Below are 24,919 nucleotides of genomic sequence, written 5' to 3' on the forward strand. Positions count from 1 at the left end.
TTCTACAATTTGCTGGTTTTTTTTTTTTTTGCCTTTCTTTTGGGTGCCGGCATAGAATGTGTTGTGGCACAAGTGTTGCCACAGTTGTTGTAATAACTAGTTGTTCTTGTACCGCCTTTTTGTGGTTGTTGTTCTTGTTATATTTGTTGTGCCGCGTCGCGTCGCTGCGAGCTACGCTCTAAATAAATAAAATTGAAATAAATATTAAATAAATGGAGCAAAAAAGACAGCCGGCAAAAAGGGACAGCAACGAAGGTTGGAAAAGGGATTGAGTGAAGTGTAAAATGGAGAGGAAAACGCAATAATGCAATAAAGATGAGGATATAATAAGCCTTTTGTTGATTCTGCCAATGAAGCACTACAGCTTCTAGTTTGGCTTAAGAAGTTAAGTGTTAAAGATGCTTTCGTATCGATGAGTGACTAAATTTGATGGCAGCAGCTACTCAACTAGGAAAATTTGGTGTTATACAAATATTTCTTACAAATTTGAACTTTACACGCTCAATAAAGTTAATAGTTAAAGATAGCAATCTTTCATTTCATTTAATACAAATATTTCTTATCAACTTAATTCCATAAGATAAACTTCCTTGTAACAATGTATTCAAATTACATTAAGAGAAATCGAAGATTTATTTGATTGAAATATTTCCTACCAACTCTTTTATTTTCATTTTTTGCTTCCTGAACTTCTAAAAACTGTTATTTGCAAAAAAAATAAATTAATTGTTTTCTCTAAATAAATATAATTTAAATTATTTTTAACAAAATTTCCAAGCCGCTGTTAGAAAAGTTGTAGTTTCATATGATTAAACAATTTCTTGACATAACTGTTTTAAAAACTTATTTGTATGAATTTTCGAGAAATAATTCATTCTTTAATTTTAAGAACTTATTTTGCTTGTTATATTTTAAATTCATTCTAACAAAGTAATCAAATTATCAATATATTAATTAAAAAGTCTTGATTTACCTTGCAGCTTATTTTATTTATGATCGATTCACTTCTATTTATTTCCATGTTATGTGTTATCAATAAATTGCAAATGTTGAGAAATTGCCCCCAAGATTGATTTATCGAAATTTTTGCTTAACACTTAATCATTTCTCACTCCTGCGGCATTCAATTTGCAATTGTGATTATTAAATGAATTTGAGCAAATTATTAGACTATTAAATACAGATTTATTTGGGATTTAATGGCACGATGAAATTTGATACGCTGCCGTTTAATTTGTTTGGGCAACACTTTAATAAATCCTTAATGTAATTTGTTTGTGTTTGATTGCGTTTTTAATCACGGCATAAAGTACTTAAAGTGTTTGCCTAAATAATTCATTAATTGAGTACATGCAACAATCTGAGATGTATTTCGATTCGATTTATTGGTTACCTACCTGTGTTCAGCGCTCTCTTTTCAAGAGCAACAGCAGCAGCATTTACATAAGTTATTAGCTTATCCGAGGCCTTTTTAGACCCTCAACAGGAGCAACAACACTCCACACTAATTGCAGCTGCTTAGGACAACAGAACACAGTGCTGTCTCTCTTTCTCTCTGTTCCTTTCCCTTTCCCATTTCTCTTCTTTGGCTTCCACTCATTCTGCTTGTTTGGCATTTTATTGTTTCCATGCTTCGCATTTTAGCCTGACACGCAAATAAATTTATTTTTCCCTTTTCGCCCACACACACACTGACACACTTTGCTTTGCTAAAAATCAAATGCGTGGCACATGTTTATACCCGCTATCTATAGGTTAGAAGGGTATTTAACTTTGTCCGTCCGTCCGTATGAAAACTTAGATTTCAAAGACTATAAGAGATAGAGATATAATTTTTCGACAGAATTTGTTTGAATCGACAAAAATGGAATAACAAGCGTCATTCTTAAGCTAGATTCCTGAGAATTTGTTTTGATCGGATACAAATTAAAGAAATTAGAAGAAGAAGCTGAGTGCAATCGGATCTTAGCTCCTTTGGCTGACAATCTGGTATGCTTTGACCTCTATGGTGTATTTCTAATGTATTACTTCAACAATATACCAAATATGACTTTTGATATATAATATTATATTTTAGCATTTGTATTGTACGGTATTGCTTATACTCAAAATAGGTAGCGGGTATCTAACAGTCGGGCACACTCGACTGTAGCCTTCTTGCTTGTTTTCTTATTCTTCTTTTTGGGGCAACAGTGGCATTGCGTATACGCAATGTTGTCGCCGCCAATTTGTAATTACTGCGAAGTAATCGCTTGATTTTCGTTACATGCCGGCACGTGAGTTGTTCCCCCCTTCTGACCTCTGACTCGCCTGCTTGACTTTCATTTGGTGAGTTGTTGCTGTTGCTGGCACGCTTGGATTGCATTGTTTTGACATTTGGCGCCAACTGGCTGCATGGATGATTCATCGTTCGTCGGGGGCAGCCGTCATGGCCATCATGGCCAAGCCATCATCAGCATGAACGAACGAACCATCATGGCCATCATGTAGCCATAGCCATAGCTATAGCTATAGTCGTGATTTCTCTGTCGCTCTGTCGCACGTTTCGCTTACGCAACATGATTGCTCTGTATACGCTCCTCCTTTGATTGAAACGCATTTTTATGAAAATCTCTGCTTTATTTTTTATCGATCCGTCAATTTAATTTTTGTGATTTTTCCCCCTCAACATACGGGCTGTATTGTCTTGTGTGTGAGTGTGTCTGATCACTCTTTGCTCCTGGGGATGTTGTCGTTGTCCTGCGTTGCCTTATGACCTGATGTCAGCTGCGCTTTCATGCAAATATATTGTCCTTTTTAATTAAAACACAAGCCTTAAATTAGTGTACACACACACATGCCGGCAATCACATATTCTCTCTCTGTGTGTGTGATTTTCATTCTCTTTTGTTTAAGTTGTAGTTAAAACAGACTTTAAGTTCGTTCGCTTATGAAGTCATTCCGGCTGTCACAATATTTGCTCCCAGATTGCACAAATTTTCGAAATTTTCTTTTGGCTTTAAAGACAGAGTTTTGTCCAGGCTCGACCCACATATACTCACTCGCATTCACGCCATAAACAAGTTGGCCATTCCTTCACAACTCTCCTCCCCTCCCCACTTCTAATGTAACTCCCTCGATTCCCCATTTCCTGGGCTGCTCTCGCTCTCTGAACATGTTTGATGTGTAATTTCTGCAGGTGCTCATTAAAAATAATTACATCTGCTTTGGGCCAAGAAAACGGCAATGGCAAAAAGGCAGCCAAGCTGACAGGTGAAGAAAACTGTGCACCAAAGTTTCCTTGCCTCCCTACCTCCCTACCTCCCTCATCCTTCTCCTCTCTCCACTCTACTTTGGTCCGTCGCTTTTTATTCGCGATAAAAAATTAGATGGCTGGCCCATTTATTTTCTATTTACAATCTGTAAACAAGCCGTGGGCGACATGCCAAACAATTAAAGGACATTGCAAACTTTAAGGGGAAAAACTCAAAAGCTAGCCCCTATATTCCGTTAAAGTAAACACGGATTCATTTAGGGCATATTACTGATGAATAATGTATGCCAACTTTGAACTCAATCAGCCAGTCATTCATTAGGTCCAAGTTTAACACTCACTTTATTATAATATTTCTGTAAAATTTTATGATTTCTTTGAGTTTCCATAAAAGTGTTGCAACTGCTTTTAAGTAAGACTTAAATCATCAATTTTATTTTAAAATATATTGGTTGAGATGCTCTGAAAGTATCAACTTTTATAAGAATATATTTACAATAAGTAATTTTAATAATTAGTAAATGTAAAAGCAATTTTAAATTAGAACAAAGTATTTTTCATTTCAAAGGTTAGCAATTTAGCTAATTGAATAGTCAATGAAAATACACTTAAATCTTATGAGAATATAAAAATCTTAAAATAAAATAAGTAGGGATTAAAATATTTCAGTGCAATTTAGTTAATTGAATAGTAAATGAAAAGTCCTTGATAAATTGAACAAACAGTTTATTCTCACTACAGAAAACATAATATAAGATGTCATATTGCAGTGAAACCCAATTAATAGTATAGTAAATACAAGGCTTATGTTATTTACGTTACTTGGAGATATCAAAGGAATTTGGAATTGTGCTCTAACATGACATTGAGTCAATTACCTTATATGCCGCAGACTTAATAACTTTTTCATCGCTTGATTGGTTAATTTGATCAATTAAATCGCTATGCGATTTCTTTGTTTCATCACTCAAATTGTTCATAGCTGTTTTCACAAGCTCCGTGAATTCGGTCAGTATTTGCTTCATCTTCCGAGTATATTTGGTCATGAGTTCATTGAATTCTCCATCAGTCCAGGTATTGAAGCGATCCCGTTTTTCTTGATACTTTAATTCATTGTAGATAACAGTCAATTGGGAGAGATCGTTTATATAGTCTGGCAAAGGATCCATAGAAATATCATCGTCAGAAGATTTGCGTTTCTCATCAATACGTTTCTGCAGACCATCGATTACACTTTTATCAGCTATTTTGTTGTTCACAATCGATTTCATAACATCCAAGATAACCGCGTCTTGTTCCTTAATTAGCTCAGATATCAATGATCCGCCACGTGTTACCAGATCTTTGATTGCCACTTTATCTTGATCGGGGAGTTGATCGTCAACACTTCCACAGGGAAATGCATTCACATGACACTGAAGTTAAATAAAGAGGGAGTCTTTTAGCTTTTGCAGTGATTTTTATTTTCTTTCTTTTTATACCAGAAGTGTGAAGCAGAGCACAATTCCGAAACGCATCTTGTTGGAAGTGAAAGAGAAAACTGTCATCGCTGGCAATTTCTGCCCTTTTTATAGCGATTTAACCAATTGATTCTTTATTTCTTTATATACCATAGAGCATATATGTACATGTCTTATCTGCTTGAACTGAAGTCAATTTTTATTTTAAAATAATATGCAATATATTTAATATGCATCCTTGCACAGAGAGAGAAAATTGACTTTCTAAAAAATAGAATAAAAATTGTTAAGCTTGAGATTATTTTAATCAGCGGAGACTCTGGTGCAAGTACTAGTCGCTGTTGATAAAATACATTAACATTGAGAATACTAAGTAATATTACAACAAAATGTACAACGAAATACAAAATCATTTCATAAATTCACAGCAAATATTTAAAATTTTGCTTTTATATTTTTAGGGTACTTTTGGAAATTAAGAATACTTAGTTTGAGGTTTTGCATTTTGTGTTCAGTAATGTTTTTTTGCTTTTTTGAGTTAGAATTAAATTCCTGAATTTCAAGAATGGCCAAGCTAAAATGTTCCTCCAATAACTTAAGCACTTATGTTATATGTACAATTTTTTCCTGGTTTCGACTTCTTTTAAGACTGTTTTTTTTTTTACTTTATAACGCTCTTGTTTTCTGTGTTGATTATCGGACTTTGAAGCTTGTTTACTTATGAATAGTTTATAGTTTTCATGAGCAATCATTGTTGCTATGGCAACACGCAACTCAATTAGTGAACTTGATTGCCTTTATTATTTACATTGCCTTTTTTACGTCAGATATTTCGCAATATCTCTTATTGAAATAGACAATTGTTTTTGACAACTACTTCTGTCTATAGTTTTCCATAATGATATTGTTATTATATAATAGCATATAATAAAACTTTTCTTGGCAGTGCTTCTCGATGTTGCAAATTTAATTTGCATTATTTACTTATTATTGCGCTCATTTGACATTGAGCAATCGATTGTCTTGATAACCTCGAGTAAGCAATTTGCGCAGTCTGCTTAAATTATTAAGTAAAATGTAAAATATATCGAAAGAAAAAAAAAAACAAAGTTGAAAAGGTCACCAGAGCTTAGCAATAACAACAAATATGACGTCTTTGCAGCTTGACATTCTGTGACTAAACCTCAAAAATAAACATAAATAAATCAGGCACACACACACATAACACGTATGTAATTGTGCTCGGGGTGATTTAAGTTGAAAGAGAAAGAAAAAAGAGGAGGAATGGAGAAGAAGGAAGTTCCGCACTTTAGAGATAGCCCAAAAAGCGGCACTTTGCAATGTCCTGAACTTTGATATCGAACTGAAAAAAGTCCCTCCCACCCAGAAAAAGGAGAATGGAAAAAAACTAAAGAACAGAACAGAGATGAAGCGTCGTCAACATATTCACAGCCATACATACAAATATACACAAGTACAAGTATATGTATTTATGACCATTTTCATGATTGACCGACTTGCCAACCGACACACACACACACACAATTTCAATGGGCATCATATGCGTGGGGGAAGCTTCTCTCTGTGAGTGTGTGTGTGTGTGAGAGGGAGGGAGAGTATAATATATGGGCCTGGCTATGGCTTTCATTCTGAGAATGTGTGTGATGAATAAATGATGCGGTCTTTGCAAGTTCTCAATGATTTCGCTTTAGTTTCGCTTTGGCTTTGCTTTCGGGGTCCATTCTCGTGCTTCGCTTGCTTCAAATCACACATATCTGTATCTAACATAATCAACTTAGCCATACACTAACCATACAATGTGGACAATAATCTCAATGCTCAATGCATTATATAATAACAACTATCTTGCAACTACTTCAAATAATGCCAAACACAGTTATTGTGGCTAATCATGCAGAATCACTCTGATAACTCTAATCGGGCCAATAAAATGATTAGCATATTTTGTGAAGTGAGAGGAGAGTATACATATTTATCTCTATTTTCATATTTATTTTTAAATAACAAGGGTAATCTGTTGTTGGCAGCATAATTTCATAATAATGAGGGACAGTTTTCTTTGAAGAGAGTAAAAAGATAAATAAGGAAAAATATTATGGCCATTTAATTGTAGATTAGAGTCTAGGTAAAATAAACAAGCTTACACAAATTTATAGTATTTTCTTTTAATTTTATTTTGTTTTTAAAATGATTTAATATCATTTAGGAGAATATTGATAAGACTCTTGTTCTTGTTAAAAAAAATTATTTTAATTAGTCAAATCAAAGCATTTTAGTATTTTATATATATTTTCATAGTATTTTTATCAAATGTTTGTTCAACAATTTATTTTAAAGAATAAAAGAAGGCACATTCATTAATGTAACATGTTTTTATGACAAACAAAAATCAACAACTTTTTTGTGGGATTTCGAAACAAAGCCTTTTATTATCAGTCATTAGAGTGAGAGAGATACATTTACTAATCCCTCAACTATCTTAGAGGGTATTTAATAGTTGTAAAGCTGCTGTGGCTTAGCACGCTTCGTCAAACTTGTTATTTTTGTCGTTGTTTTTTGGGTCTGACTTATAGCCTCAATTGCCATGTGTCGCATTTTTGCTGCTGCTGCTGCTGTGCGAGAAATAAAAATGTAAATTCTAAATTTTCTACGCACAAGCGAGCATTAGCCCTTTCCCCCTACTTTATGTGTGTGTGCGAGTGTGTTGCCAAAAATCCATCCATACGCACAGCTGTTGGGCGACCATTTTTATTTGCTCTGCGCATTAGACAATAGCTCTCTCTCTCTCTTTTTCTATCTATCTGTCTCTGTTTACAATGCTGCATGAGTACACAGCAAGAAACACAGCTGCAATCCAGAGGAAGAAAAAAACAACATTCATAGTTTGCTTGACGTTTGTCGATCACATGATTTTGGATTAACATAAAACTGACTGTGTGTTGTGTATTCATGCAAAGGGGGCTTGTGTGCGTTGTCCCGGCAAATATATGCGTAATTTTGTGTATTTAATGCAGTGCCAAATGTTTAACTTGGCCCACAAACACACACACACACACCCAGAGAGAGAGAGAGAGAGAGACTCACTCAAAATAGACTTGCGTCCCCCCTTTGCAAACCCAAGGCACTCGTCAATGTTTACGCTTATGCTAATTTTGGGCTGATCTGAGTACCGCTTAGTGTATTGCCATGTTGCCTGTTATCCTTCGTCCTGTTCGTACTGTTGTTGCTCTTCTGGATGTTCCTTCCGTTGTGGCTGTTGTTTGTTTGTGCGTTAGTTGGCAATTTGACCAGCACATGCAACAAATTTGATGTGTGCCACATAAGAGCTTTTGAATTGTGATTAAAGCAGCAAATGTCCTTTATTGTAATACTCCCACGCTCTCATTTAGCCCCCTCTATCTCTCTCCCTCTTTTTCTTCGCTTTTTGTTTAATTTACTGAGTTGACATTAGCCACATAAATTAGCAAATCAAATATTGCAGTTGAACAGCAATACATGAAGCAGCTGCTTTGAATGACGCCTTCTCTCTTTCTCTATAGATATTCATAAAAGTGTTTGTGCCTTTGTCTGTATATTATTCTATTCAATGCCAACTCTCAGAGCTCTAACCATACAAGCATGAATGACAAGCAAATTCACTTACTTGCCCGGCTGCTGCCTAATATGTTTTACACAACAAGTTAATCTAACCATAATAGTTGTTATAGACAAAGTTTTACTATGCATTTCTCTGCATTAACTTTTCAATCCAACATTGAAATTAAAGCATTCATATAATTAAGAAACAATTTAGTTTATATTTTGTGTCTTTGTGTCATTTGAGTTCATGTTAGCAATCAAACTGCTATGTGATTTCTCTGTGGCTTTGCTAAGATTGTTCTTGGAAGCTGCATTGAATGAGTTCTGTCAAACTTATGCTTCTTAGAAATTAAATATAATATGTATAATAGACATTTCTTTGGTCATTCATTTGATATCGTCCCCAGCATTCGATTCTCCTTATTAACAGGTCGTCCATTTAGTATTCATTGATCAGTTTTACATATAGTAGATGATGTATTGGGTAGAACTCATTTCCTAATGCATACCGTATTAGTATTAGTATTAAATGGTCAACTGTTCTTTATACCATTCAGGAACTTGAGCTTAAGTTGCTTCATATCTATTTGGAAAGCTTGCAGCCAGGCTCTGAACTGAAATTATTGATTCGTTGGGAATTTGGAATTAGTTTTGAATTGAGAATATTTGTTAGCAAGAGAAGATGCATCTTGATTAATTATAGACTCATTATTGACTACGACGACATATGTATGTTCTACTCGTTTTATAGGATATCCTCTGTTCGAACCAGTAAATAACTTATCTCCTCAAAACTTAGTCAATAAATATTTTTAATTAATAATAATCAAATGTTTACTTTGAAGCCTTTCAGTCTATTTTCCTTTCTCTGATAGCTCTTGGTATGTTTTATGTTTATTCCCCGCTGAGTCCGTATTAACCGCATAAATCGGCAAATCAAATGCAGCAGTTTAACAATAATACACAAAGCAGTCACTGCAATTTCCCTTTCTCTTGCCTTCTCTCACACAAACTCTCTCCTTCTCTCTTTAGTCCCTTGACAGCGCCTAGAGGCAGAGACTGCGCTGAGCCTGCGGAGCATCCTGTGCCAACTCCCGGAGCACTAAATGTCCAGGCATAAATGACATGCAGATTCACTTTACTTAGTTGCCAGGCTGCTGCGTTGGCAAAGCTTTTGAGCTACTAATTAGATTCAGAAACATCCCCTCTCTGTCCCTTTTCTCTCTTTCATTCCGCTCCACCGCCCACTATTCCGACCCCTTTCCATTACACTACCTGTATGCGTCTCCCCTCCCTCTGCTCTCCACTTCTCTCCTCTCAGCTGCCATTGCAGCATCCCTTGCTCAAGTATATAACTTAATTTACTATGCAATTCACTTGGTTTTTGTTGTTGTTGTTCTTGTTGTTGCTGTCGCTGCAAAATTAATTTTCTCATGATTTAGTTGGCATTTGTGGTTTTGATTTTGCGGTTGAGTGGCCTTTAAAGGCCTCTAGCCCAAGTAAATGGACATCAAAAACGTTAATTAGCGCAAAATATTACGCATACGTCGTGTGTGTTTGTGTGTGTGTGTGTGTGGGATGGAAATCTATGAGAAATGCGCACATGCAAACACACACCACAGAAAGAAAAACAAAAACAGGGAATGAATGTGGGTCATGTGGCAGGAATTAAAAAGTGCCAAGTGGCATGTGTATTTAATATGTCCCCGCAATTACAGGTTTACTTTCACCTCGTTTATGCGCTGACATTATTCTGAATTAGTCTGAGCTTAACATAAGCTGCAGTTGGACATTATAATTGGAACTAGCATTGGCAATAAAACACTGACAGCGTGGCACATTCATATATTTATTTATTTAGGATATACTGCCTTGACTGCTGCTTAATGGCAAAAATCTGTGATTGCATTTGAATGTTGCTGAAATATCTTTTTTCTGAAGTTTTGGATTATTTCCAGAATGTGATTAAATAATTTATTCATAAGAAATAAATAAGAAAACGTACATATAAGATGTTGTTAAGTAAGAAAGTATAAAATCTACATTCTATTCGTTGGAACTTAACAATTAAATAAATAATTAAAATATGTGCAAACATTTTATACTTTCAATAATTAAAAATAAAATTTTTTTGCTAGTTTTATTCAGATACCAGTACTAAATGTTCATTGTGTATTACTTTGATGGAGCTGATTAGTAATGTTAGTGGTTAAAATCAAATTAAATTTTAAACTATTTTTCAATATTAAAATAAATTTAATAATTCAATTCGAGTAACAAGTATTAAAATTTTATTGCTTTCGTTGGAGTTCATTAGTTAAAAAAATAATTTACAAATATGTACATACATTCTACATTAAATGTATAATACATTTCCCTCATTTCAATTTACAATACAATACATTTTATGTTCGTATATGAATTTTTTAGTTCAACCTTAAATTTTCAACAAATTTTCTATAATTTGATTTATTAAGTTCAGTGGAATATATTTTGCTAATACAATATTAAAGTTTCTTCTTTTAAAACAGTCATATAAAGAAAATTGTATTCAAGCGCTTTTAATTTTTCACAACGAGAAAACTTTCGCGCTTTTTTCCGTTTTCAAAAGCAAACTTTACTTCACTTCAATTAATATTTTGACAGCTCTCTTTGAAAACTCTTGAATACTCTTCAATGCAATTTGGCAGCTTTTTTAACTGTTCAATTTGTTTTAATCGCATTGCTCTTTCTTTGTGTCTAAAGCAATATTATTTTTAAAAGTGTTAGCATTGACAGCTTTCTGTATTCACCACAAACTCGTATTTCTTTTTGTTTGTTCAACCGATACAAACAAATATCAAAAGTATTCAGTTTTTAGTTTCTGCCAAAAAAATAAGAAATGCAATGAAATGACATTCAATTGAATTCGTCACGATTGACAGCGCTTTCCATCATGCTGCGCAAGTTGACATGTTTCATAAATAAATGAAATGCAGTTCGGTTTTAAATTGAAGCAATTAAATAAAAACTTTTTTATTTCGAAAGTGATTTTCATTTAAATAATGAAGTTACGCTTTAATTTTGATGATTGATATGATTTTATATGATTTTTATTCAAGCAGCTCGTTTAATTAATTATATTCGCAGAATATTTAAGTTTTCAATCACATCTGTTATATGACCAGAAAAAACGTAATAAAATCAAGAAAAATTTCAAAAAAAAAAATATGAAAATGCATTAATAGTGGTGATATAAGGTTGTCAAAAAACTCTTGCGGTATTTTTATTGACTTTTTTAACAACCTTATGTAATGACTTAGTTGGACTCCGAAAATAATGTCTTAAATCAATATCAAAATTCTTTAATAATTCTAGATTTGCTAATAGGTCAAAATGGAACTCCTGACTGAAATGTTAAATCAAAATCGAAAGTTCTTAAATTTGGATTGTTTATTGTTTGATTGAGCACACTTTTTAACATTTTAATACATTTAAAACATTTTAATTCGCTATCCACTTTCATATATCATAAAATCGGATTTATTAGAACTTATGTTAAATGCTGTGACATTTGTTTGCGAAACATTGGGATTTTCTTTCGTGTCTGAGCATTTTTCACTCTGTCACATTCAACGTGAGTGAGTTGGCGGCTCTTTTTAACTGTCAAAGCCGTGTAAATCAACGCATATCGTGATATGACAGAGTCCTCTGGACATGTTCCTGGGCACTGCGTCTGCATAAACCTCACCTTGCATGACAGCATTGTTGTTGTTGTAGCTGTTGGTGCTGGTGTTGTTGCCGTAACCACGACGGGAACACAAAAACGAGCCTGCGACCGAGCGAACAGCAATCACCCCCAGGGATTCCCCTCATTTCCTTCTTTTCGCTTGCGGTCAGTTGGTCGCCGGTCAGCAAACAAGCGTGAAATTGCACAAAAACAGTGTGAGAGAGAGTGAGGCAGAGGCAAAAAAAAAAGAACAAAAAAAAAGAGGAAAGCAAAGAAAAATGAGAGAGAGAAGATGCAATGGAAAAGCGGCACAAAAGGCAATCAAACTTGCGGCCTATGAATGTGGTTCTCTCACCTCCCCTCCCAGCCCCATGTTTTGTTTTTTCCATATTTGTTTTTGCATGCATGCGTCATGCATTTTGCCCATTGGCAGTGCAATTAATGCTGCATTGATGATGTTTGATTAGGAAAAGTCTCTTAAATGTGAGAGTATTCGAACAGCAGCTGCGGGGGATTTTAGTTATTGAAATTAAATGCATACAATTCGCAACACGCGCTAATGATTCAATTATCCTTATTACTTTGCCATGCACACAAACACACAGAGAGAGAGAGAGAAACAAACAACACACAATCAAACAATGTTAAATATGCATGTGGTGTACTACTGTGCACACACACACACACACTCTGAACACACACACTCTGAACACACACATATGGCAGACATGCATTGACCGCGCTTGGTTTAATTAAAACCGAACCCCGAACTCAAACGAAACTCAATCGATGGCCACGTTGCTGTTGCACGTTTTAAATTTAGCACAGCACTTGTCCAGGCATCCAGGCCACGCCTTCACCGCCCCTTCTTCCTTTTGGCTCTATGTGAGTGGCAGCCCCGATGGGCACTTCATTAAAGTGTGTAAAGTTGAACAATTTATTTGCATCATGCGCCAAGCGTTCCATGTTATTGAGTTTGAATGGTGATTGATGCAACCTGCCCCGGTCAATGCAGCAATGCCGTAAATTTTAGCACTGCATTTTGCACCCGTCCTTGGCAAAGTCTCCTTCCTGTCGTCTCCTATCGCCTTCCATCGTCGCACCTTTGAGACCTGTGCGCACCTCTCTCTTTTTCTCTCTTTTTCTCTGTATTTGTGGCCTTTAAACTGCACCACAATTTACAGCCTGTGCTTTCCCATTTTGGCTTGGCCATTTCTTGACAGGCTCTACCTTTCAGGTATGCCACATGGCCTCCGAACATCTGACCTTTTGCTGCCGCTGCCGCTGCCGTTGACGTTGTTAATGCTAATGCAGTGGACGCTTTTTTTCAGTTGCACTCAACTACGTCAAATCACTTGTTAATATTAGTGCAAGGACAGCAGAAGATTAATAGAACAAGAAAGTTTTATATAAAATAAATTGCTGTTCGGCCATGAGTTTATATAATAAAAACAATCACTAAGCGTTAACTGAAAGTATTTCATTAACAATTGTGTTTGTTTTAGTAATATAGGTAAATAATTAAATTTAAAAAAAATAGAGAGAAATTTCCTACGTGGTTGATACATTAATGGAATAAGTAGATCTATTTACGTATGAATTAAATCTAATTTTTTTTTTGCCTGTATAATGTCAATAATAGAATGTTGGTAAGCAAATAATCAATTGCAGCAATATTAAAAACAAATACGAACGCGTTAGTTGAGAGAACTTGACAATTAAATACTTTGTAACCAAGGTTCACAGAACATAGGATACAAATATTACGAAAATATAAGACAAATAAATGTGTAAATTGAAAAACAGAGATAGAACGAAGGAATAAAAATACTTTTACAAGAATATATAAATTAATACTTAAGTTGTAGGACCCTAAGAAAAAAATAAATTATTTTTTATTTGTCTGCCCTTTAATATATTTAAAATTGAATATTTTGGTTGCTTTCGAATATTATCTAAGTCTAACAGGATTATCTTTTAGTAGGCATGTAAGAAAGGCAGAAAAATAAATAAAATTATAGTTCTTTAAAACGTTTTCTGAGGGTTACATAACTTAAAAAAAAGATTCATGTTCTGTTTTCAAAATTCAATTTAAAAATTGTATAAAATTTATGGATATTTTAAATAATAAAGAGAGATAACAGTTTTTCTACTGTTTATTCCGCTCTTCATGTCTGATTAAACAGATTTGCCTGGCATATTTTTTATTAAAATAAAATGACTATACTTTAAAAAAAATTATTGATAAACTGGGACTACTGCCTACATCAAAAAAATATTCTTTATTAACAGCAATTGATTCCTAAGTAAGCTTTTGCTCAATTCAATAAATTCATTTTATAAATTGTGTTGTATTCATAAATAGTTTATATTAGAGTAGTAAGAAACACAGTAATTATTGTCCCCATTCTTTTCACTGTCTATTCATGATTGATTACGTAGATTAACATGTTATAGTTTCTATAACAAACAAAATTATCCGAAAAAAAGATCTTATTAATTAACAGCAATATATTGATTCGTACAAAAGCTTTTGCTCAGTTCAATAAATTCATTGCATAAATTCTTTTATACAGTATTTGCTTTCCCCTTTGTTTTCGTCTTTCTTTTTTTTGTGCTTCATTAAATTAAGTTGCGTCTCTATCGTGTGCTGTCAATCAAGTTTCAATTATCGCAGCTAATTTCGCAGCTTTTTAAATCTCACGCTAACCCACCCAGCAACCAACTTCCCATGGCCCCCAAATTGATATATATATTTTCGTATATAGAACATGCATATCTATATCTATAGAATGCAGCACAGTTACTGCTGCTGCATCTGGCATTGGGGCTAGAGTTTATTTCATTTCCATTGCATGCACTTTTTATATATAATTTTCGCTTTCCTCCTTTTTTGTTCTATTAAAAAAATCGCTGCAAGGCAAAGCAAGCACAAAAAAAGTAATAAAATGCCAGGATAAACGAAAAATCGGAGGGCATAAAAAAAAAAATAAGAAGTGAAGTAGAAAAAGGGAGCATACCAAATGCAAGTGGCGGCATTTTGCAGTTTTTCACTGCGATGCGGCGTGAAAATGCACGGGAAACCGAAGCGAAAAAATAACAAGTAAGAAAGCTGCAATCGAGTGTGCTCGACTGTGAGATACTTGTTACTTATTTTCTATGAAAGAAAACAGTGCAGTATTAATCTTAAAATCAATATACAGGAAAATACTAAGAGCAGAACGGTATTATTCTTTAAATATGGATAATTAATATATTAAAAAATACATAAATATAGTGATATCTGTATTTGGTATATTGATATACTATTACATTAAATTTATACCATGGAAGGATAGTGCACCTTAGGTTTTATTTTGTATATCTATATACTACTACTTTCAAAATATACCTTGTATATTATATACAAAATATACCAGCTTGCCAACCAAAGCAACTAACACCTGATAATACTAAATTATACAATATATATAGTCTATATTTGGTATATTAACATACTACTAAATTCAAATTATACTATGGATGTATATTACACCTAACGCTTTATATTGTATATTTATAGACTACATTCAAAATATACCATATAAAAGGTACAAAATATACCAGATTTCAAACCAAAGTAACTAACACCCGAGTTTTAAATCTCTTTTTTGTCATATAAAATTATTTCTTGAATAAACTTATGACACCCTTTTCAACGCAATGGGTAGTTGGTATAAAAACACAAAAAATAACGGTGTGACGTGGCGTGTAAGTGTTGGTAAACGCGATGCGAAATGCCTCAATGCTTTTTGTCTCGCAGTATTGTAACATGGCATTGTTGTAGTTGTTTTGCCTAGAGAATAATGTAGGTCAGCAATGCGGTAGAACTACAGATGCTGTTCCCGATGTCGATGCTTTTGCTTGAATACCCTATAAGACCAGTTCAAATGGGGTATATATGGGAGTGTAAAGTAATGAAGTGGAAAAAAGCAATAGTTGTAAAAGTATTTGCGACTTAAAAGCTTCTTCTTTGGCGTCTTTTCCAACTTACAGCATAATTTTATTGCAAGTGCAAGTGTGTGGCCAAAAGTTGAGATGCGCAATAACGATGACAATAAAATGTCTTTTTGCGACAATCGCAACAATTTTTGTGGCTTTTGAGCAAAAGCTGAAGCAGCACTCAAAGTTGTATACGACTTGTAGTGCAGTATTTTCAGTGTCGAGCTCTTTGCGAGAATGTAATTCTCGTTGCAGTTGCAGTCACTGTAGCTGTTGCTGTTGCTGTTGTTTAACAAGTTCGAGTGCACAGCGCATTTGTAAAATTTAAGAAGCATCTAAAGTTTTGTGTGCCACACTAACACACACACACATAAGAAAAGAACTTTGGCGGCTGTTGCTGACACCAAAAACACAAAAGCGACAGCAACAAACTGAGAGAGAAAAAAAAAACAAAAAGTTTGTTTAACAATGTGTAAAGAAGCTGAGAAATGGTTTTGGGCGTAAAATGACAAAAGGGGGAGGGGCGGGGAGGGTGAGAAAACCAAAAGGCAAACATATTTGACATTTGCATGCGAAAAGTGTCAAAAGGAGGAACACAACACACACACACACATACAAACATATGAGAGGACTTTTCCACATCCGTTACTGTCTTATCTTTGCTGTATTGTTGTTTCACTTACTCAGTGTCTCCTTCTCTTTCTCTTGCAGGAACGCTACAAGGCCGACATTAGTCTTGCCATACAATTGCTGCAGTGCAAACCGGACAGTTTTGTGCCACAGAAAGTGTCCTCGGTGAGTGTCGATTATCCGTTTATCACGTATACGCAGCGTAGCACAAATATTATCGTTTTCATTCCGTTTTAGCTGCCAATTGAGATACAATCGAAGGTGTCGGCCTATATGCGATTGGAGACGAACTCGCATTCGGATTCAGAGTGCAGCAATAGTGGTGTGGGCGTGGCAACCACCGCTTCCTATAAAGTGCTTCCGGTCTCGGATTCGCCGCCGCCAGCGCCATGCCCCTTTCCGCCCACCGCGATGGTGTATTCAATGCGGGGCCTCGGTAAGTGTTAGTAGACCATGTTGATTTTGATTTGATTTGGATTTTGTTATTAGTTTTATTTTCCTCCCCCAACATCCTTTGCTCCTCTTCTTTTTTTTTTTTGCGTGCGCAAATCGAATTCAATTTCGTTATTTAAATGCAATTGCGTAGTTATTATTATTATTTATTCTATTTTCATTTATTTCCTAGCCACACACTCACACACAACTCGTAATTCCTTTTCGAATTCGAGCTCAACTTAATCATCAGCTGCATCAAACTCATTCGCGCGTTCAATTTATGCATTTCAATTATTTATTCTTATTTCTACCACGTATTGATGACGCTTCAGAAGTTGTATACTAACTCTTTGTGTAAATGGACAACAAAAAGCACATATTTTTCCATTTTTGTATTAAATACAAAACACTTGTAAATCTGTTCTCTTGTATTAACTGAAAAAGCTAGAAAATATGATAGTTTTATGCGTAGCCTAAATTTAACACATTTTGTATGAAATATTAAATTCCTTTTTATTTTAGTAAATAGAGTGCCAAGATTTATTTTCATTTCAGGATATTTTTTAGTACCACCAAATTTCATTTAGAAACATAGTTATTCAAGATAAAATTGCAGTACTCTTTCTCAAAGAGAAACTGGCGCCATCTATCGCCTAGTAGCACACCTTTAGTTAACTCAATACGCTTGCACAGAGTATCTTTTAGCCCATCACTCAGTCACTTCAACACCTGGTTTTAATTGCAAATACTTTATGGTAAATGCTACATCATTATTTTCATTTCATTTTAATTTTAATTTAATTTTTAATTTATTGGTGTAGTTTCAATTACAGCTCAAATTTACTGTAAATAACTTTGCGACATTTTGTGTTTGGTTTGTATTAAATTAACCGTGTGTCTATGTGTTTGTTTTAACAATATTTACAATAGCCATTTTGTGAAAATATTCGGCAATGTTTGCGTTATAAATGAGTGCTGCAATAAATTATATAAATTGACTAAGAAATTGACAGTGTGTTTTTAATTTGCATTTATCAAATGAAGTGAAATTTGCATTGCAAGCGAATTTTGTAAACTGAGAAGTTGAAGCATATAATCAAAATGGTTAAGAGTTAAACTAGATGAAGAGTTATTTTAGATGCATTCGTTTTCTGCTTGAACAATTGGTTTAATTGAGCTCAATCTGGAAATAATTTAATCACATTTAAATTGTGTTATCATTTAAAAAAACATTCGTCATTCTCGAATATTTTAGTAGTTTCAAATTACTATTAAATTAAATTACTAAATTTATCTGAGAAGGAACACGACACAAGGTTTAATAAATTAGCAATAAAGTTATTTCTTATGTGTTTTTGAAGTAAGTTATTGTTATATAAATTGAGTAGAAATGTTGAGTTGAAGGCTTCAAGACCAAGTTCTCGTATTATAATACTATTTAATACTTAATTTAATAATATTAATATACTCAATAAATAAATTAATAAATACAAAATATTTTTCAAGCGTTTGATAGTTTCAACTATTCAACTAATAAATTAAACAATTAGACTTAACTTGCAATTGAATTTGATTTTGACTGAGAGTAATTTAATAGCATTTAGTTATGTGTTTTAATAAAGACAATTTCGACAATAATATAAATGATTTTCTTTATATAAATAACACTTTTTGTTAGCTCAAACATTGCCCGAAGTATTTCCACAGTTTTAAATAGTTTTTCATAGCTAACACTTTTTCACTTTGCACCTTTAACAGATGCTGCCAATGGCAATGCGCCACAAGCCACAGCAACCAGCAACAACAACAACAGCACCGCAAAAGACACCGCCAACAACAATAACAACAACAACAGCCTTACAAATGGCAAACACAACAACAACAGCAGCAAATTTAGCTCAACTCAAACACTAAATGGTCAACCAAAGAACAGCAACAACAACAACAACTCCGATCCGGAGATGATTTCACCCACAGTGATGGCCAAGTTTCTGGAGGAGGAGCTGAAAGCGAACGATGTGAAGCATTGCGATACATGTCAGTGCAGCAAACAGGATCTCACAGTGCTGGCGGATGTCTCACGTTCCTACACGGTGGCCACTCAAACACCTCACAGTCTGGCGACTGTGAATGAGCCGCTGACTCAACTGTGTTTGCGGTGTCACAGCAATCTGAATTCACCGTCGCGCACCAACAGTCCGTACTTGATGAAGCTGGTCAAGTCAAGTGATTCGGTCATCTCGGAGACGAAAAGTTCTGTCTCGGATCTGAATGATATGGACAAACTCTTTACGCCGCCCAAGAAAGATGATTTAATGGTGAATCCCATTCTGGGTCATCACAGACTCTGCGAACGCACCGCGGGTCAGGATTATGCGGCCAGTAAACTGACCGCCTCGACCATGATGTATCCCACCACACATCTGGGTGCGTATGCGGCCGAAAAGTATCTGCTCGAGACAAGTAATTTGGGCCAACTGCGCTCCGGCTATCAGCGACGTTTTCTCGATGGCGGCGGCACAGCGTTGCAACTGCTCAACAAGTATGAGGCAACAACGGCAACAGCTGCCACGAATGCTCAGGAACTGGAGTTGGAGGATGAGGTCAGTAAGCCGCTGCTGGCGGGCATCTCGCAACCGAATCTGCTCGAGACAGAGCAAATAGCGGCGCAGCCTCCGCCACCTTCCGCTCAGCCCTCGAAGCCGGAGGATGTGTGCGAACCGCAGCCAGCGAAGCCGATGCCAACGCCAACTCAAGTGGCCAGTGGGTCGCAGCTGAAATCGAACACCTCGGGCAGCGTTCAGAGTCTGTGGAGCAACAAGACGAGCAGCTGCGAGGGCGCCAAAATGTTCGAGACATTCAACAGGAATCTCATCAAGACCATTAAGGTAATGTTCACAAATGAAAAAATGGTTTAATTAAATTGGATTTCAACTTACAACGACAGCGAATAAATTTATGGCTGTATTTCTCGAATTATTAAAAAATTACAGTTTTAAACTTGACTAAAAAGAAAACGTTATGAAAATCTAGAAATTAACTTGAAAGAACAAGCAGAAATGTTATAAAAAAAATTATAGATCTTAAATGTTCACAAAATTATATAAATTTGTTCTCGTTTATCATCTTTAAATATGAATCTTGACATGGAATATTTAATTTACTTTGGGTAATATATTTTGTGGTTGCTTTGTTAACACAAATTACAGATTTTAATATGTACATTAAATTATAAAAAAAAAGAATATGGGCAATTCTCTGATGTTGAATGCGACATTTGTACGCATTCAAACTGAAAAAAAACATGTGCCAAGACATTATTTTAATTTTGTAAAAATTGAAACTTATAGCTCTCGGTTAGCACTATAATTGGTGCTAAGATGGATTTTGGGCAATTGTTCGTTTTCGAGAAAATTGCAAAAATGTTGCGCATTCGCATGCGACAAAAACAGAAGTTACTTTGTCAAAAACCAGTTCAAGCACTAATTTCAGCGAAACGTGATGAAAGATTTTAATGCAATTAATTTTAATGTATTATGCATATATTTATCTAAATAGTGTATTTGGTTTGACTTAAAAATATTAAGTTGTTTTTTTTTAAATTAAATTTTAATCACTGTCGCACGCGACATGTCGCACGCGACATTTTCTCCATCATACTTTTTATGCTGTTTTTTTTTTTTACTTTTTAAGTTCATTTGAAGAGCATATGAAGCTTTTTCATAGTTTTTTAATATATTCAATATATATTTTTATTTTCAACTGAAATTTCATACTTTAAAAAATAACTTTAATAAAGGTAAACAAAACGTAATATATTCATATCATGCACATTAGAAACATAATTACCTATCTTAAATTACATCATTAATGTCAAAACATTTTTTTTTTATGAATATACCGTTCTAGTAGATTTCGTTTGTTGGCCATTTCAGCCAAACAAATTCAATTGGTTTATACCCGGTATACTGTGCACATTCATTCTATCATTGTTTTTAATGACAAAGTCTCAATTGGCGCTTATGACATGAAATTTATATTATTTTTTGCACATAAAAAGAGTATGTATCATCTACATTAAAAAAAAAAATAATTTAACGAAAAAAAAAAAAAAAATTTTTTTTGCCATGTCGCACGCGACAAACTTTCAAAAATTCTTAAAAATTAAGTTGTGCTTATATTCATCCAAATTTTATTTTATTATATTTGGTAACAAAATATGTGTTTGGACACAATTTTGCATGGTCAATGGACAAAAACTTTAGATGCACTCATAACAAATGCTGTTTTTCACTGTCGCACGCGACAAAAATAGAAGCTGATTAGCTGAAAAGAAATTTACCGTTATTAGCTATTACATCATTTCTTTTATATATATTTTGTATATTCCTTGGATATTAAACAAGATATTAAACTAAGGGTGTCAATGCATACTGACTCCCTTTAAGGAAAGGAATCAAAACAAAACTTGCAGTAGAAATGTTCAAAACAGAACTTTTGCTCATCTTCGACTTTGCATTGAAATTTTTCAAAATGTGTTATGAGTAAATGGAAAAATCGTTTATATTAGTTAAATGTAATATTTTCCCTATAAACAAATGTGAAGAAAACATGCTTTTATAGAGTTTGAATTTTTTGGCGCCGGTTGCACTTTCTAGAGAATTGCCCATATATGAAATAAAAAACTAAAAATTATATTTTGGTTTATATAATATTGATTTTTAAATTTCAAATAATGAAATTAAAGCTTACTTTTTTCATAGTATGAATACCTCTTTTTAATTTATTCACTATTCGTTTGTGTATTATAATTATAGTCCATAGTCAAATTGAATTAGACAAATGCTTAAATTTTTTATTTGCCAAATGAAACCTTGAAATATTTTGTATTAATTCACAATAAGTGTTGACATAAGCAATAAGCAAAATAATAGACTTAAAGAAATCAAATATATAATAAGGTTTAAGGAAATTAATTTTAGTAATGTGAAGATCCTATTGTGTTAAGTATTTTAATCATAGATGAAACATATTAGAAAGTGTCTGTTCTGTCTGTTGTTAAGACACTTATAGTTAAGCGGCTAAGAGTCTTACCAATTCGTTCAACAAAAATTTGCTTTCATCAATTTGCTCTTTGATGATTCATTCTAATTTTCCTACTCTTTTCGTAGGCGGAGAATCCCAAGTATCGTGGTCCACGTCTCTGTGCCATGCGCATCCAGCAGAACGGCCAGAGCAACATACTGCTGGACAATCTGGAGTCCATTGAGACGCATCTGCCGGTGATCTACAAGCGACGCGAGCGATTGCTCGACGAGGAACTCAACGATGGCAAGGACATCATCACGTCGAAGGAGAGCAATGCGGCAGCCGCAGTCGATGCGTGGCAAGCATCTGTTGCGCCGCATGAGACTGTGGCGCTGCAGCCAGTGCTGGAGCCGCAGGTGGAGCAAAAAGAGACTGAGAAGTTGGCCCAGCAACAAGTGGAAACAGTTGCCACAGCAACAAATGCCACTGGCGCTGCCGTGGAAGCAACAACAGCCGCAGTTGTGGCAGCAGCAGCAGCTGCCTCACCCAAGCACTCGGCACACTCGAGTTCGCTAAGCGATGCCATCGACTATCAGGAGAGCGTGTTGCTGCGACGCCAGCAGTTGAATCGCGTTGCCGAGTGGGTGCAGCACAACACACAACAGCTGGAGCAGCGAGCACTGCAACAGCCAGCACTGCCAAGTGATTCCAATTCCGGGACAGAGCGTCAATCGTCGTACTCCACACTCGACCACATGGATGCCATATCCATTGAGAAGCTGAGCATGGATTCGGGCTACAAGACAACGCCCCAACAGCTGACCAATGGCTATGCGGATGCGGGCAAATCCACCGAGGATTCGCTGTCACCCAAAACAGACATCACCAGCAATTCGCTGCCTGAACCGTGTCCCGGAGCAGTGTCATCCACAGTGCAACTGACAACCAAGAAAGCTGAGCTTTGCACCACCTACTACAGACGCACCACACGCTCGGGGCTGCCCGTGGCTTATACGACAACCACGCTGCCAACAGCAACAACAACAACAGGAAATGTTGCTGCCACGGGTGACTCCTCATCGGGTAGTTCCCCCGCGTTGCAGTGTCCCGAACAGCCGACGTGTGATATCCTGAACTACAAATACTATCCGAATGATACGGACAAGACGCGTTCGGTGCAAGCGGAGCTGCATACGACCACACAGCATGTGGACATTGCCCAGATGGAGTACAATGTGAAACAGTTTCTGCTCAAACAGAACGAATGGTCGATGCGGGGCGAGACAACGTCTGGACAAACTGCTGGCAGTGGAAGTGGAAATGTCAGTGGATCAACTGCTGCTCCGCGCTTAATGCGACACACACGATTGCTGGGACCGGGGGTGGGGGAGCGTGTGAGAATGGCCACGCCTGGGGGCGCTGTGGCAGCCACGCCCAGTGCTTTGGCGCCGCACAGAACTGAAACGAATTTATAAGCAGCGACGCAAGAGGGCCAGAAAAAGAATCAAGATTCATCAATGAAGAAACCAAATTGTATTCTAGTTTAGTTTGGCAGACAAAATTGCGATCAAGTGGCGCAGAGCATACTTAACTATATATACTAGTAAATGTACGATATATATATACATAAAAAAAAACTAAATGTAATACTTTAAACGATGTCTAGGCTAGCAAAGAAGCTTAAACATTGCAGCTACCAAAGGGGGCAAGTTAAGAGCGTTGTTAGTGTCTGCAATACAAACAATGTTTTAGTTCAACTTTAACTGAAAGTTTATTTGATTCTATATACTATACATTTCTTAGGTCTTCCTGCTGCTGTAAAAAAACTGTATAAACTGTAGTGTAACTCATAGAGATCGCTGAACAACACGCTGAACGATTTCTTTGGCTGCGCAAGTCTTCCTCGAGTCGAGTCTACCATCGTTTCTTCTTATAAATAAACTTGCAGAGGAGTTGAGATTAATGCTTTTGCTTATGAATTTTTAACAAAGTATGAAATTAAACTAAGGAAGATATTTCCAATTGTCTCTCTGAATTTGTGTAAACCAAATATTCTATTCATTATTTAAAAATTTTTAAGAAAATTCACCTAAATCTGTTATTTATCTAAAGAAAATTTAACTTTATTTCAATCTGTAGTTTCTTCTTTATGATACCAATCGGTTCAGAGCAATATATCTTATAGTTGCTTTTAATTTAATAGAAATGTATGTATAATAATCATTTTTATTGTTTAAGAAATTTTCATGTATGAAAATTGAAATTTCTTTTCATACTTTCTCTCAAGATAAAATATTTTAAAATATTTACGAAATTTTCTAAGAATTTCATAAAATTTGTATTCTATATAATATTTTATTTTATAGTTTGATCAAAGCGTATTAATCGAAGTTGTATTCAGATGATCGATGTAATATGAAAAATACCAAAGAAAAGAGAACAGAATTCAAATAAAAATAAATTATAATATTTAGAATTTCTATGGAAGCAATGAATCCAAAAAACATTCGCTGAGAAATTTCAATATTTCTGGAATATTTTAATTTCAAAGCTAGATATTATTAGATTATATCTTCCAACTTCTCCGCAAGATTATTCCATATTCGGCCAGCCGAAGCAAGCTTTTCCACTCCAGTTCTTGATCACTCCTCGATTACATTGCAATGCCTCGCTTGCCCCAGCATATTTAAAGCATATGATTATTCCATATGATATTCAAATTTCGCATTACCTTTTTGGTGTCTGCATGTTAATCGCCCCCATTTAATAATACTTACTTATATCTGCCTAGGCTATAACGATAACTAAAATCTATATATAAAA

The 24,919-nt window shown here is 35.0% G+C and overlaps 2 protein-coding genes across 3 annotated transcripts in view; one reads left to right on the forward strand and one right to left on the reverse strand.

Moving 5' to 3' along the window:
• LOC117567712 (uncharacterized) overlaps positions 1-23,597 on the forward strand; it is a 54,749-nt gene extending 31,152 nt beyond the window's left edge. The window contains exons 3-6 of one of the 2 annotated variants that reach the window (XM_034247869.2): positions 16,715-16,798; positions 16,871-17,075; positions 18,827-19,956; positions 22,240-23,597. In XM_034247869.2, coding sequence (XP_034103760.1) covers positions 16,715-16,798; positions 16,871-17,075; positions 18,827-19,956; positions 22,240-23,571 — 2,751 coding nt within the window. In that variant the 3' untranslated portion in view covers positions 23,572-23,597. The remainder of the gene's footprint in view (positions 1-16,714; positions 16,799-16,870; positions 17,076-18,826; positions 19,957-22,239) is intronic. The other variant, XM_034247870.2, reaches the window with a different exon arrangement.
• On the reverse strand, positions 3,963-4,818 carry LOC127565485 (uncharacterized). Its single transcript, XM_052004158.1, has 2 exons — positions 4,735-4,818; positions 3,963-4,668 (listed from the first exon to the last, which is right to left on the reverse strand). Exons 1-2 carry the CDS (start codon positions 4,798-4,800, stop codon positions 4,108-4,110), a joined length of 627 nt encoding a protein of 208 aa, XP_051860118.1. The 5' UTR covers positions 4,801-4,818; the 3' UTR covers positions 3,963-4,107.
• Positions 23,598-24,919: the final 1,322 nt, after the last annotated feature.

Source organism: Drosophila albomicans, chromosome 3 (assembly GCF_009650485.2).
Source record: "Drosophila albomicans strain 15112-1751.03 chromosome 3, ASM965048v2, whole genome shotgun sequence".
In the NCBI taxonomy this organism is placed as follows: Eukaryota; Metazoa; Arthropoda; class Insecta; order Diptera; family Drosophilidae; genus Drosophila; species Drosophila albomicans.

Excerpts from the sequence above, each read along its gene's own strand:
- LOC127565485 (XM_052004158.1), bottom strand. The coding sequence starts at position 4,800 with ATGACAGTTTTCTCTTTCACTTCCAACAAGATGCGTTTCGGAATTGTG. Across the intron at positions 4,669-4,734 it reads TGCTCTGCTTCACACTTCTG|TGTCATGTGAATGCATTTCC; the intron begins GTATAAAAAGAA and ends ATTTAACTTCAG.